Source organism: Artibeus jamaicensis, unplaced genomic scaffold (genome assembly GCF_021234435.1).
Source record: "Artibeus jamaicensis isolate MK-2021 breed Jamaican fruit bat unplaced genomic scaffold, CSHL_Jam_final scaffold_474, whole genome shotgun sequence".
In the NCBI taxonomy this organism is placed as follows: Eukaryota; Metazoa; Chordata; class Mammalia; order Chiroptera; family Phyllostomidae; genus Artibeus; species Artibeus jamaicensis.
Genome location: NW_026522046.1, coordinates 10,028,642 through 10,042,726, shown reverse-complemented (window position 1 = coordinate 10,042,726; position 14,085 = coordinate 10,028,642). Strand labels below are relative to the sequence as shown.

At 38.9% G+C, this 14,085-nt stretch overlaps 1 protein-coding gene and 1 pseudogene across 1 annotated transcript in view; one reads left to right on the top strand and one right to left on the bottom strand.

Annotated features, from left to right (window-relative positions):
* The window catches only part of ACTL6A (actin like 6A), a 38,299-nt gene that overhangs the window by 17,332 nt on the left and 6,882 nt on the right, over positions 1-14,085 (top strand). Inside the window, exons 6-11 of the mRNA XM_037136869.2 lie at positions 4,718-4,812; positions 5,112-5,218; positions 5,579-5,668; positions 9,026-9,087; positions 11,862-11,976; positions 12,126-12,206. Of these exons, the coding sequence (XP_036992764.2) occupies positions 4,718-4,812; positions 5,112-5,218; positions 5,579-5,668; positions 9,026-9,087; positions 11,862-11,976; positions 12,126-12,206 (550 nt within the window). The remainder of the gene's footprint in view (positions 1-4,717; positions 4,813-5,111; positions 5,219-5,578; positions 5,669-9,025; positions 9,088-11,861; positions 11,977-12,125; positions 12,207-14,085) is intronic.
* On the bottom strand, positions 1,130-1,983 carry LOC119043021 (ribosome biogenesis protein NSA2 homolog; annotated as a pseudogene).

The window sequence follows — 14,085 nt, the reverse complement described above, 5'->3', positions numbered from 1 at the left end:
GGAAGTAGATTGTTCTGTAGAATTTTCCACATTTGTGAATTTTCCTGACTACTAGCATCATTCCTAGCCCAGCAATTCTTGAAATCTTTATACCCAGAAACATACATACATACATACGTGTGTATGTGTGTGTGTGTGTGTGTGTATATATATATATATATATATATATATATAGTGTCTAGCAGTATTTAACACATTGGAAATTGAAACAGAAACTTTAAAATCATATTTGTTTAGTATTTTAAGTAAATTAATCTATAATAAATATTATATTTTAATGTAAATAAAATATTTCAATGAAAAGTACTGTTTTTTAAACCAAAAAAAATAATGAGTAGAGTATTACATTGTTCAAATTTCTTTAATGTGAGACAATAGCAGAAGTTGGAGTCTCCTGTCTGGCTTTGCATTTAGTCATTGGTACATCACACATGACGTACTCTCTCGAAAACTCCTCTATACACTTAGGAGAGAATGAGTGGAAAAGACAAGCAACATCTTAGTGTTATTCTAAAATTGTTTTGACTTTTTAAGTATGGCCTCAGGCTTCCTTTACAGTTAAATTTACTGAAAACTTCAAAGAGTTTGTTTATATGTGTTATATCTATCAATATTATTGTTTGACAAAACTAAGAATTTAACAGTTATCGGTTTATTTTAAAATAACTAGACCTATTGTTAACATAAATAACATTTCTATGAAAATAATCATTATATTTTCTAGCCCTATCCACTGTAGCTGAGTGGATTGAGTGCCGGCCTGCAAACTGAAAGGTCGCCGGTTTGGTTCCCAGTCAGGGCACATGCCTGGGTTGCAGGCCAGGTGCCCAGTTGCGGGTGTGTGAGAGGCCACCTGTCACTGTATCTCTGGCACACTGATGTACATTGATGTTTCTCTTTCTGTCTTTCTCCCTGTCTCTCTCCTTCTCTCTCTAGAAGTAAATAAATCAACTCTTAAAAAAAAGAAAATAATTATTATATTTTCATCTTTTTTTTGTACACCCGGGCCATTTTAATGTTCTTTACAATAAAATGGTTTTCTTGATGGCTGCAGACATTTAAGCCATTGTAGTAATTGTAGAATGTAGAAACATCACAGTAAGGTTTTCCTAATCGGTGCATAGTCTTTGATAATTACAGGAGTTACTTGTATGAAACTGCTGTCAAACCAGTAAGACTGGATTTATACATCCATCCTTTTCATGATTGGTAACCTGGTCATATTCTCCCCAAATAACCTTGCCTCCTTGGGTCACAAGGCCCAACTCGCTTACATTCACCTTGATGACAGTACCTTTGGTAATAACACCCAAAGTTGTATAAAGTGGGGATGAAGGATTCTTCTTTACATCAAGTATTGGCAGGCAAAAGGTGGCTTTCAGTTCAAGATGTGTTTGTTACATGGGCCTCCTTGAAACATAAGCCCATTGGCCTGATGAATCTTTCACTCAGGTGGTTTTCAAGTAAAGCCATCTCTGACAAAGCAGACTTTAGTAACCATCCTCTTTCATGCTTTTTTCTTTCTCTTTTCTGTTTGAATAACTTTTAATACCTGTTTCTCCCTAGGCATGAATTTTGGGCAGAGGGACTTCTCATTTTCCTGCTTTCTCTTTTCATTTTTGTTTAATCACATTGGAAAGTACTTTAGCTTGGGACTGTCCCTCTCTGTCCAGTACATAGGCAGGTACAACTCCTAGAGGAGTCTTCATCATTCTTTTGTTTGGTGTTTCTCTTTTCATGCATCTCGATAATCTTTTTCATTTGCATTTTCTCAGCATGGTGCTATTTATGGTAGAGCTTAGCCTTCAGATCAGTCATCTTTTTTGCCTTCTTTGAATGTTCATGAGCCTCTTGACCTTCCTCTTTTCTCTTTTTCTCATGGTAATCCAAACGGTATTCATAGCGCTTATGGTGTAACTCAATATACTTGTTTTGTGGCATGATTACGGCCACCCGGCTGCCAGGTGCAGTCCTCTGTGCACTCAGAAGTGGTCAGCTTTTGGGTTGTACAGACCCAGGAACCAACTCCGTGCGCCTTGTGACAATAATTATATTTTCTGAAACTAAATATTAATGAGAAGAGTAGTATTATTTCATTTTACTTGATATCTGGGTTCTTATGTTTGCCAACCACAGGCTCTGTCCTCTTGACACCTTAAGCTAATAAGGAAGGCTTATTTTCTGCTTCCTATACTGTATACTGTTGGAGAATGCATGTAGCTTAAAATGTAGCAGAATCACAGAAGTCATGGGTACAGCTCTGTTTTTCAAAAGTGGATTAATCTCTGTTCTCTGTTCCCATTTTTATTGATTCCCCTTAAGTCCTATAGTTGCATAGTTTAATAGTCAGCCAGAAAGATTTGGGTAGGTTTTATACTCAGATTTGGGGTTTCATCTTTTTCTGTAGTTCTCAAGATTCCAATGTTCTGCCTTAAGTGTTTAGCTATTTTCCTACCACTTTCTTTGCTAAGCCACAGCCATGGAACTGGGGAGCACTTTTAGGCAAGGGAGTTGTACACTTGAGATTCTTTGAGTTACAGCTTTATGAGAATAAATATTGGCTGGAATCTGACTACTTTTAAACACTTTCCAGCATCTTAAAATGTTCATTTAAAATAAATTTGTCCAGTCCTGACTGGTGTGTCTTAGTTGGTTGGGCATATCCCATAAAGTGAAGGGTCTCAAGTTCAATTCCCAGTCAGAGTACATGCTTGGGTTGCAGGTTCCACACTCAGGGTGCATATTGAAGTCAACCAATCTATCTTTTTCCCACATGATTGTTTCTCTCCCTCTGTTTGTCTCTACATTCCCCTTCCACTAAAACAAATAAATAAAATAATTTGTCCAGTCCCGACTGGGTGGCTCAGTTGGTTGGAGTGTAATCCCGTACCCCAGAGGGTTGCAGGTTTGATCCCTAGTCACAGCACACAGCTCGGATGCGGGTTCTGTTCCTGGCCGAGGTGTGTATAGGAGGCACTGATCGATGTTCTCTCTCACATCAATGTTTCTCTTTCGTGCTCCCTTTCTAAAATCAATAAACATATCCTTGGGTGAGAATTTAACAATATAGATAAATGAATAAAATAATATGCCCAGATTTTATAATTGCCATTTATAGGAAGGTCCATATACCTTTATTCTACTTTGTAGATGGTGTTACTGTATCAATCAGTACTAATAGCAATAAAATTAGTGTTTATGTATATAGTTGAGCAAAAATCAACAGGGTACCAGTAGTGGCAAACATAAATCCCTCTTCAGTCTTTCTGGCCATTTTTTCCTCAGACTTCTTCCCTCTGGTTATCCCTTCCCATTCCTTGGTTATCTGCCCTTAGGCCTCAATCTCTCTTGACATGCCCTTTCTGGCTTAATTTAGTCATTTCCTTGACTTCAGATACCAGTTAGTCTGAAAAATTCCACATCGGTATCTCAGACCTTTCATGTGAGCTCCAGGCTCAGCTGCCCACAAGAACATTTTGTTTTCTGTATAAGCACTTGATACTCATTTTGTCCAAAATTGACTTTATCTTCTCTCCTCATCTCCTCCTGTGTATCATCATATTCCCACTTGCCCAGACTGGAAATCTTTCTCTTTAATCTATTAGTCATCAAGACCTGTGTATTTTTTTCCCCAACCATCTCTCAAACCCATTTATTTCTCTGTCCACTACATTAGCTACAAGCTGTTTCTGGGGTTACTGCAGCCCTTCCTTTTAATAATCTTTGTTAATTGCCAGTCAGCTTTAAGCTAGAATTATCTTCCTCATTCTTTCCTTTATTATTCCAGGCTATACTGCTGAACTACTTACATTTCCCTCACCTCACCTGCCCTCTTGGCTCCCAGCCTTTGCTCACATTCCTGCTCTTCCCAGTGTCCCCCTCCCTACTTTACACTAGGATTTCCCAGGGGTTGGTCAGGTGGTCTCTTCTTTAATACCCCCTAGGGCATCATCTTGAGCTGTTCTTTTTACAGCTTTACCTACTGATCTGTACTTCACTGAACAGGATATACCTCAGGGCAGAGACAATAGGTTCACCTTTGTGTGTCTTCTGTGCTGAAGAAATGCTGGTACCAGACTGACCTCTTTCCTTCCCTCCTCTATTGACCATGAGACTCATCACTAGGCACACAGTAGATGCAGAGTAAATATCTGATGACCAAGTAAATGGCCCCATTGCTGAACAGTGGTCCAAGATGTTCCAGGCAAAGCCATGCAAAGTGGGAACTGCCCATATTCATGGTGTTGAGTTGACCTGGCTGGGGACTGCCACTCAGCTGCCATGCTGCTGATCTACTTCTTTAATTCTTTGTGACATGCCCTTAGGTCCTAGCTCAAAGTCCACAGCCTCCCTCTGTGCTTACCAAGTTTCTGTGGATTTCATTAAGTAAATGCTCCTCGATTTGTTAGAAGCCCTTAGCTGTATCTCCAGAGACCCTCAGTGTGTGGTTGTGTTAATTTTTGACCAAGTTAACAGGACTGTGTGGGAAAGGGGGTTCCCCAAGTTGTTCACACCACCGGTCTGGAAGTCAGTCCTGCTTGTTGTCATTTGTTTTTAGTCCAGAGTCATTAGTTGATAGCAATTTTAAACCCTGGATTTACTTTCACACATTTCAAGCCATAATGCCTCTGTTTACAAATGCCTTAATAAAACCTTCCCTTTATAATAAACATTATTTTTAGGAGCCTTCTTACTTGTCCTTAATGCTTTAAACTAGATTTGCTAATGGGCGCTCTACTGGGCTTATTTTGGACAGTGGAGCCACTCATACCACTGCAATTCCAGTCCACGACGGCTACGTCCTTCAGCAAGGTACATGTATTTACCAGCGGGCTCCGAGACCGTGTTAGCTGTCAAGAAGACACAGACAGTTAAACTGGGCTGTCAGAACATACCAAGTTCCAAATAATGTCTTTTTTAAAGAGATTTTTTAAAATGTGGTGTATAATGTGGATTTAAAACTGATGCCTAGCTTCATGCATGCGTTGAGAGATAGCTCTGTTCATTCTCCTTGAAAAGAATTATTGACACATAAATCCACAGAGGACATTTGTCCCAAGGAGTTTGAACCTAATGCTGTCTTAGCCTTATTTACTTACTCTGTTTCATAGGTATCGTGAAATCCCCCCTTGCTGGAGACTTTATTACTATGCAATGCAGAGAACTCTTCCAGGAGATGAATATAGAACTCATTCCTCCATATATGATTGCATCAAAAGTAAGTGATGACTACTGAACTTTTTTGTTATTTTTTTAAATAGTATTTTTTCAGTTATCCTATTACTGTTGTCATGATATTTCCCTTTTTGCCCCCCTTCACCCACCACACCCCAGTCCCACAGGCAATTAATTCTGCCACCATTGTTCATGTCCATGGGCCATGCGTATAAGTTCTTTGGCTACTCTATTTCCTATACTGTACTTTATATTTCCCATGGCTATTTTGTGACTAACTATTTGTACTTATATAAAATTATTTAAAATTTTTATTGCATTATTTTCCTGAATTTTCTTTTTGAATTTATCTTCACCTCATGTTGTAAGCTCTGCTAACCTAGCCCATGCTCTTGGTACTCAGGAACCTGTGCGTGAAGGATCCCCAGCAAACTGGAAAAAAAAAGAGAAGTTACCACAGGTTACAAGATCTTGGCACAATTATATGTGTAATGTAAGTAACCATTATCCTTTTAAAAAAAATCCCAGTATGTGTTTATTGATTTTAGAAAAAGAGGAAGAGAGAGAAACAAAAACATCCATGTGAGAGAGAAACACCAATCGGTTACCATGGGCAGGTGCCCTGACTGGGGAACAAACTTGCAATCTTTTGGTGTATGGGATGATGCACTAAGCAGCTGAGCCACCTGGGCAGGGCACCTGTAAGCATCCTCTTTGTGAAACAGTTATAGACATATTTTTTAATACAAGATGAGCACTATTTTCAGTCTTTACATTTTAATTGTCTTAACAATTAATAGCTTTTTTTGATGGTGTTGCTTTATATACTTGCCAAACAAATATGTCAACAAACTATTATATATTCATTTGGATTCCTGTGGTTACACTTGGGAGGAACTTTGGCTTGCAGATAAAAACAAGCATTATGTTATTATGGACATTTTTTTAGTGTTGGAGAGGATGGTTTTTGTCCAAAACAAACTCCTGATATGGCACAGTTATGTTCTTTCCTAACATTAGTCAGCCATGTTAAAAAATATGTATTATTGTTCACAGAAAAAAGCCAACAAGAGATTCTCTTTTTTAAAAATTTATTTCTTATAGAATCTAAAGAACTTGAGACACGTGGTCATGAACGAAAGGGGGGAATGGTGTGGTAGGTGCAGGGTGGAGGGGAATGAAGGGGGGAAATAGAACAAATGTAATGGCATAATCAATAAAATAAAAAAAATATTAAAAAGAAAATTCATTTCTGAACATAGGACTTACAGGGGGAGAGGTTAGTAAAATAATCTCTCAGCACTGATATACACTAATTTCTCACAATAAAAATATAAAAGTCATAATTCACTGTAGCAGGGATATATCCCATCTGACATATTTTATACCTAAAGATAAAGGTTCTTTGTAGGTGTTTGGTATAAGGAAAAATTGTGAAAATGATTAGCAAGTTTCACTAAATATTAGAATTTATGCTTAGGACTTCCGCCAACATGGAGGCATAGGTGGAGACACCTTGCTTTCTCACACAACCAAGTTTAGAGTCAACTAAATTTTAGCAACAGAAAACACAGCCAGAACACAGAAAATGGAACTTTTCGGAAGTCTGATAACAACAAATTCTTCAGCCTGACTGGTGAGAGGGGCGAAAACAGCAGCTGGAGGAGCGGGGTTGCACAGGAAAACTTGGTCACATGGACTCAGGAGTGCGGAACCCAGGTGCAGGGTTGCAACAGGTGGACCTAGGGAGCGACCCAGTGAGCGACCGTGGGGAACCAGTGAGAGAGCAGGGCCGAGATTTGACTGTGGTCACGCATTTCTGCACAGATAGACCAGCGAGGGAGTGGGCAATTAGATGGGACCCAGCAGGACCCAGCAGGCCCCAGTGGTGAGTGGCAGCAGAGGGGGTCGCCATTTCCCCGCTCTGACCCCACCTCCACATACAGCGTCATAACCCAGCGACCTCAGCGGCCCTACCCTAGTGAACCACCTAAGGCTCTGCTCCTCACCCAGCAGCCCAAAACAGCAGAGGGGGTCGCCATTTCCCCTCTCTGACCACGCCCCCACATACAGCATCACAACCCAGAGACCTGGGAGTCCAAGGCTCTGCTCCTTATACTAAACGGGCGCAAACAGACCAAAAATGGCTCAAGAAGATCTCAAAGTCCCAGAGCCTATAAATCTAAGTGATGAAGAAATAGCACAACTCTCAGACGCACAGTTTAAAACACTGGTGATCAGGATGCTCACAGATTTGGTTGATTATAGCCACAAATTAGAGAAACATACGAAGGCGAAACTAATTGAAATGAATGGAATTGCACAGGAAACCAATAGCAATGAAAAGGAAACGGACTCAGATCAATGGAGTGGACCAGAAGAAAGCAAATAATGGCCAAACAGAAAAGAGAAGAAGCAAGAATTCAAAGACTGAGGAGAGTCTTAGGAACCTCCATGACATCTTTAAACACTCCAACATCCGAATTATAGGGGTACCAGAAGGGGGAAAGGAACAGCCACCAGTGGAAAACTTATTTGAACAAATAATAAAGGAGAATTTCCCCAATCTGGAAAAGGAAATAGACTTCCAGGAAATCCAGAAAGCTCAGGGAGTCCCAAAGAAGTTGGACCCAAGAAGGAACACACCAAGGCACATCGTAATTACATTAGCCAAGATTAAAATGAAGGAGAGAATCCTAGAAGCAGCAAAAGATAAGGGGATAGTCACCTACAAAGGAGTTCCCATCAGACTGTCACTGGATTTCTCAGAAGAGACCTTACAGGCAAGAAGGGGCTGGAAAGAAGTATTCCAAGTCATGAAATCTGAAGACCGAAAACCAAGATTACTCTATCCAGCAAAACTTTCATTTAGAATGGAAGGACAGATAAAGTGCTTCTCAGATAAGCTCAGATTCAAGGAGTTCATCATCACCAAGCCCTTATTATATGAAATGTTAAAGGGACTTACCTAAGAAAGAAGTTAAAAAAACATGAAGAGTGAAAGGACAGCAAACTCACAGTTATTAACAACCACACCTAAAACAAAAGCAAACTAAAAGGACAGCTAGATCAGGAGTGGAAACATAGAAAGGAAGATCTCAAGGAGGGTTAGCAACAGGGTAGTGGGGGAGGAAAAGGGGGGAGAAGGTACAGAAAATAAGTAGCATAGACAGTAGGTAGAAAATAGATAGGGGGAAGACAAGAATAGTATGGGAAATACAGAATCTAAAGAACTTGAGACACGTGGTCATAAACTAAAGGGGGGTAGTGGTGGGGATGGGGAGGTAGGGTGGAGGGGAATGAAGGGGGGGAATAGAACAACTGTAATGATATAATCAATAAAATAATAATAAAATAAAATAAATAAAAAGAATTTATGCTTAGCAGGCCAGAGGTCAAATGTATTTCAGAGCAAATTTTTAAATTGTTTTACACTAATGTACTCATTAAAAATTACACCAAATGCAGTATATGTACATGTTTTTAATATATTTAGCTAATGAAATCTTGCTTCTAAGTCTGAGCATATTTTTACAGTAAAAACAATGTTTTGAAACTGGTTTTGTTATGCAGGACTGTGGTATAAGGGTTCCTAGTTTTTATCTCATCACTGTTCCATTAGTGTTTTAATTTAACTCTTCTGCATTTTAGCTTCTAATTCAAATGCATATAATTGGGTTTCTTTGGTACTCAAGAGTTCTTGCTGGATAGATTTATACACTTGAAAGTACTTACCCACCCAGGGTGAGTACTTAAGAAAAGTATTTTGGAGATGATGTTACAAAGGTATAGATTGCAAGGGTAAATCTCAATAACCTTATTTCTTAAACTTCCTTGTTTTTATCCACAGTGTGTTATCCAAGATTTTCAAGCTTCAGTACTGCAAGTATCAGATTCAGCTTATGATGAACAGTATGTTTTCTTATTTTGTTTACAAGACATAATTTAATGGGTCATAAAAACCTTCTTACTAATCTTTTAGAAAACTGTATACTTCCTAAATGAGGAAAGGAATTGATTTAGGTAAAAAAATAATCAAAATATGCTTAATTGGTCAAAAGGTAAAAAGTTATAATACTTTTTAACTAGGTAAAAGGTAAAAAGAATATAGTTATTCTCACTCTGCTTTGTGTAAGTTGATTCCTTAGTAGTTTATAACTTTTGAAGAGCATTATTTTTGTCTTTTTAAAAAAATGTTTTATTGTTTTTTAATTACAGTTGTCCCCATTTTTCCCTCATTACTTTCCCATGCCCTGCCCACCATCCCTCTCCCACATTCAAAACTCCCTCCCTGCCTCCTTCTTTGTCTTTGTCCATGGGTCCTTTATACTTATTTTCAACTTGACCCTTCTTCTTCCCCCCATTATCCGCCTCCACCCTCCCATCACTGTCAGTTTTTTTTATTCAAGTATTTATTTTATTCAATATTTTGAAGTTTTCTTCACTTTAATTCTAGATATTGTATACCAATTTTATGCATAAGAATTTTTATATTATTATAATTTTTCCATTTGTAAGATATATAGAAAAGTTACTATTTTTGCATATATAACTATCTCAATTTTCTAAATTTTTTATTATATATTTTTAATTTTTTAAAAAATTTTATTGATTATGCCATTATAGTTGTTCTATTTCCCCCCCTTCATTCCCCTCCACCCTGCACACCCCCTCCCCCACCATTTCCCCTCTTTAGTTTATGACCACATGTCTCAGGTTCTTTAGATTCTATATTTCCCCTGCTATTCTTACCCTCTGCCCTATTTTCTATATACCGTCTGTGCTACTTATTTTCCGTACCTTCTCCCCCCTTCTCCTCTTCCCACTCCCCTGTTGCTAACCCTCCATGTGATCTTCATTTCTGTGGTTCTGCTCCTGATCTAGCTGTCCTCTTAGTTTGCTTTTGTTTTAGGTGTGGTTCTTAATAACTCTGAGTTTGCTGTCTTTTCACTATTCGTCTTTTTTATCTTCTTTTTCTTAGATAAGTCTCTTTAACATTTCATATATTAAGGGCTTGGTGATGATGAACTCCTTGAATTTGATCTTATCTGAGAAGCACTTTATCTGTCCTTTCATTCTAAATGAAAGTTTTGCTGGATAGAGCAATCTTGGATGTAGGTCTTTGGATTTCATGACTTGGAATACTTCTTTCCGGCCCCTTCTTGCCTGTAAGGTCTCTTTTGAGAAATCCACTGACAGTCTGATGGGAACTCCTTTGTAGGTAACTGTCCCCTTAGCTCTTGCTGCTTCTAGGATTCTCTCTTTCATTTTAATCTTGGCTAATGTAATGATGATGTGCCTTGGTGTGTTCCTTCTTGGGTCCAACTTCTTTGGGACTCTCTGAGCTTCCTGGACTTCCTGGAAGTCTGTTGCCTTTGCCAGATTGGGGAAATTCTCCTTTCCTATTTGTTCAAATAAGTTTTCCACTGATGGCTGTTCCTCTTCCCCTTCTGGTACCCCTATAATTCGGATGTTGGAACGTTTAAAGATGTCATGGAGGTTCCTAAGCCTCTCCTCATTTTTTTGAATTCTTGTTTCTTCATCCTTTTCTCTTTGGTCATTTTTTTCCTCTTTCTGGTCCACTCCTTTGATTTGAGTTCCAGTTTCCTTTCCTTTACTATTGGTTTCCTGTGCATTTCCCATCATTTCAATTAGTTTAGCCTTCATTTGTTCTTCTAATTTGTGACTAAAATCAACCAGTTCTGTGAGCATCCTGATCACCAGTGTTTTGAACTATGCATCTGAAAGTTTGGCTATTTCTTGGTTGCTTAGATTTATGGGCTCTGGGGCTTTGAGTTCTTCTTGGGCCATGTTTTGGTCTGTTCTCACCCATTGGGTATGAGGATCAGAGCCTTAGGTGTTAACCAGGGCAGGGCCACCCAGGTTGCTAGGTTGTGATGCTGTATGTGGGGGTGTGGTCAGAGAGGGGCAATGGTGGTCCCCCTGCTGCTTCCCAAAGCTGGGGCCATCGTGGTCTGTCTCAGTGGTCTGTCTCAGCGGAATGTGTGACCACAGTCAGACAGCCGCCTTGTGCCCTCACTGGGTCTGCCCGTCGCAACCCTACACCTGGGATCTTCCAACTGCTGCTTGCGTGCCCGGGTCAGTCCAGCAGAGTTTTCCTGCACAACCCCACTCTGCCAGTCGCTGGCTCCAGCCCTCTTACCGGTCTGGCTGAAGGGCTCATTGTTGTCGGACTTCAGTATAGTTCAGTTTTCTGTATTTTGGCTGTGTTTTTTGTTACTAAAAGTTTGTTGTCTTTAAACTTGGTTGTGAGAGAGGGCACATTGTTTCCACCTATGCCTCCATCTTGGCGGAAGTCCAGTGTTTTTTCTATTTTTAGAATTTTTAAAAAAGACTTTATTTTTAGATAGAGTTGGAGGGAGAATAGAGAGAGACACATCAGTGTGTGGTTGCCTCTTGCAAGCCCCGTACTGGGGACCTGGTCCACAACCCAGGCATGTGTCCTGATTGGGGATCCAACTGGCAGCCCTTTGGTTCGAAGGCTAACGCTAAATCTACTGGGCCACACTAGCCAGAACTCACTTTGTTCTTTATTTCCACATCTCTGGTTCTATTTTGCTTGCTTGTTTGTTTTGTTGATTAGGTTCCATTTATACAGGTGAGATAATAACGGTATTTGTCTTTAATGTTTTTATTTTTTCTTAAATAAAGTTTAATGTTTTCAGAGTAGCTGCACAGATGCCAACTGTTCATTATGAATTCCCCAATGGCTACAACTGTGATTTTGGAGCAGAACGGTTAAAGATTCCAGAAGGATTGTTTGACCCTTCCAATGTAAAGGTATGAAAGTTTATTTCATAATTAGCCTGGCTTTTCCTGTATATCTAGACATCTTGTATACTTATAAAACCTACATAATACTGCAATTTTTTAGATGCGCTTTATGGTTTGAAGTTCTCTGTGTCACCACTCAGTGTGCTTTGTTGCAGGGATTGTCAGGAAATACAATGCTGGGAGTCAGTCACGTTGTCACTACAAGTGTCGGAATGTGCGATATTGATATCAGACCTGTAAGTCCAGTGTCCTGTTTATTGTGTGAAGGTATAGTTTAGGGCACTGAAATACCCCAGATCATTATTTAATGATGCCAAACCCTTGGCATCTTGGCCATGGATTTTGAAGTTCATTTTATAACAGAAAATGGGAAAGTATGAAATACTAGAGAAGAAAAAATGTAAAAGTGTAGAGCTGTGGTGTCCAATGTGGTATCTACTAGCCCTGTGTGGCAATTCAAATTAAAAAAAAATAAAAATTTCAAGGTCAGTTCTGTATTTGTACCAGCCACATTATAGGTGTAGCTAGTAGCCACTGTAGGACAGTGCAGATATACAGCATTTCCATCATTTTGCAGTTGTTTTGGACAGTGCTGTTTAGAGATTTCCTAAAATGTGACAAACCAAAATATCTATTATTGGTGATTCTTCTTCTTTGTTGTAGCTATCTTTTAGTTTTTTAATAAGGTGTTTAAATTATGTCACTTTTATAAGGAATGTATTTTAAATAATTTCCTTAACTTGATAATTTACTGCTTTTTCAAATTTTAAACACTAACTCCATATTATAACACCATACTGATCATTAGATTGATTATTTCAAATTAAAACACTGGTTTTAGTTTGTAGCCAGTGTATTGCCTCATTTTTCTTTGAGTTAATTCTGTTGCTTACACCAAATACCAAGGGTGGATTTGGAAACCATGTTGTTCAAAATGACTGGGAGCGGTAAAAAAAAAAAGTACTTTATTTCAGCTAGTCACCTAGCAGGCATGCGCTGTTTCTAGGACAGTAGGGGTAAAAGTGTGGAATCTTTAGTGCAAAGACAAGGCCACTTTTGGGGAAAGGCAGTGGAAGTACATTTACTGTAAGATAGTAATAGCTTTTTTTTTTTCGGTAATATATTTTATTGATTATGCTATGACAGTTGTCCATTCCCTCCCGCCACTTTTCCCTTCCGCCCTGTACACTCTCTCCCACCCACATTCCCCCTCTTTAGTTCATGTCCATGGGTTGTACGTATAAGTTCTTTGGCTTCTACATTTCCCATACTACTCTTAACTTCCCCCTGTCTATTTTCTAGCTATTATTTCTGCTTATTCTCTGTACCTTCCCCCACTCCCCCTCTCACTCCCCTGCTATTAACCCTCCATGTCATCTCCATTTCTGTGATTCTATTTCTGTTCTAGTTTGCTTAGTTTTTGTTTTAGGCGTGGTCGTTAGTAACTGTGAGTTTGTTGTCATTTTACTATTCATATTTTATATCTTCTTTTTCTTTAACATTTCATATAATAAGTCCCTTTAACATTTCATATAATAAGAGCTTGGTGATGATGAACTTCTTGAACTTGACCTTATCTGGGAAGCACTTTATCTGTCCTTCCATTCTAAATGATAGCTTTACTGGATAGAGCAATCTTGGATGTAGGTCCTTGCCTTTCATGACTTTGAATACTTCTGTCCAGCCCCTTCTGGCCTGCAAGGTTTCTTTTGAGAAATCAGTTGACATTCTTATGAGCATTCCTTTGTAGGTAACTGTCTTCTTTTCTCTTTATGCTTTTAAGATTCTGTCCTTATCTTTAACCTTGGCTAATGTAATGATGATGTGCTTTGGTGTGTTCCTCCTTGGGTCCAGACTTCATTGGGACTCTCTGAGCTTCCTGGACTTTCTGGAAGTTTATTTTCTTTGCCTGATTGGGGAAGTTTTCCTCCATTATTTGTTCAAATAAGTTTTCAATTTCTTGCTCTTCCTCTTCTTCTGGCACCCCCATGATTTGGGTGTTGTAATGTTTAAAGATGTCCTGGAGGTTCCTAAGCCTCTCCTCATTTTTTTGAATTCTTGTTTCTTCATTCCATTCTGGTTGAATGTTTGTTTCTTCCTTCTGGTCCACACCAT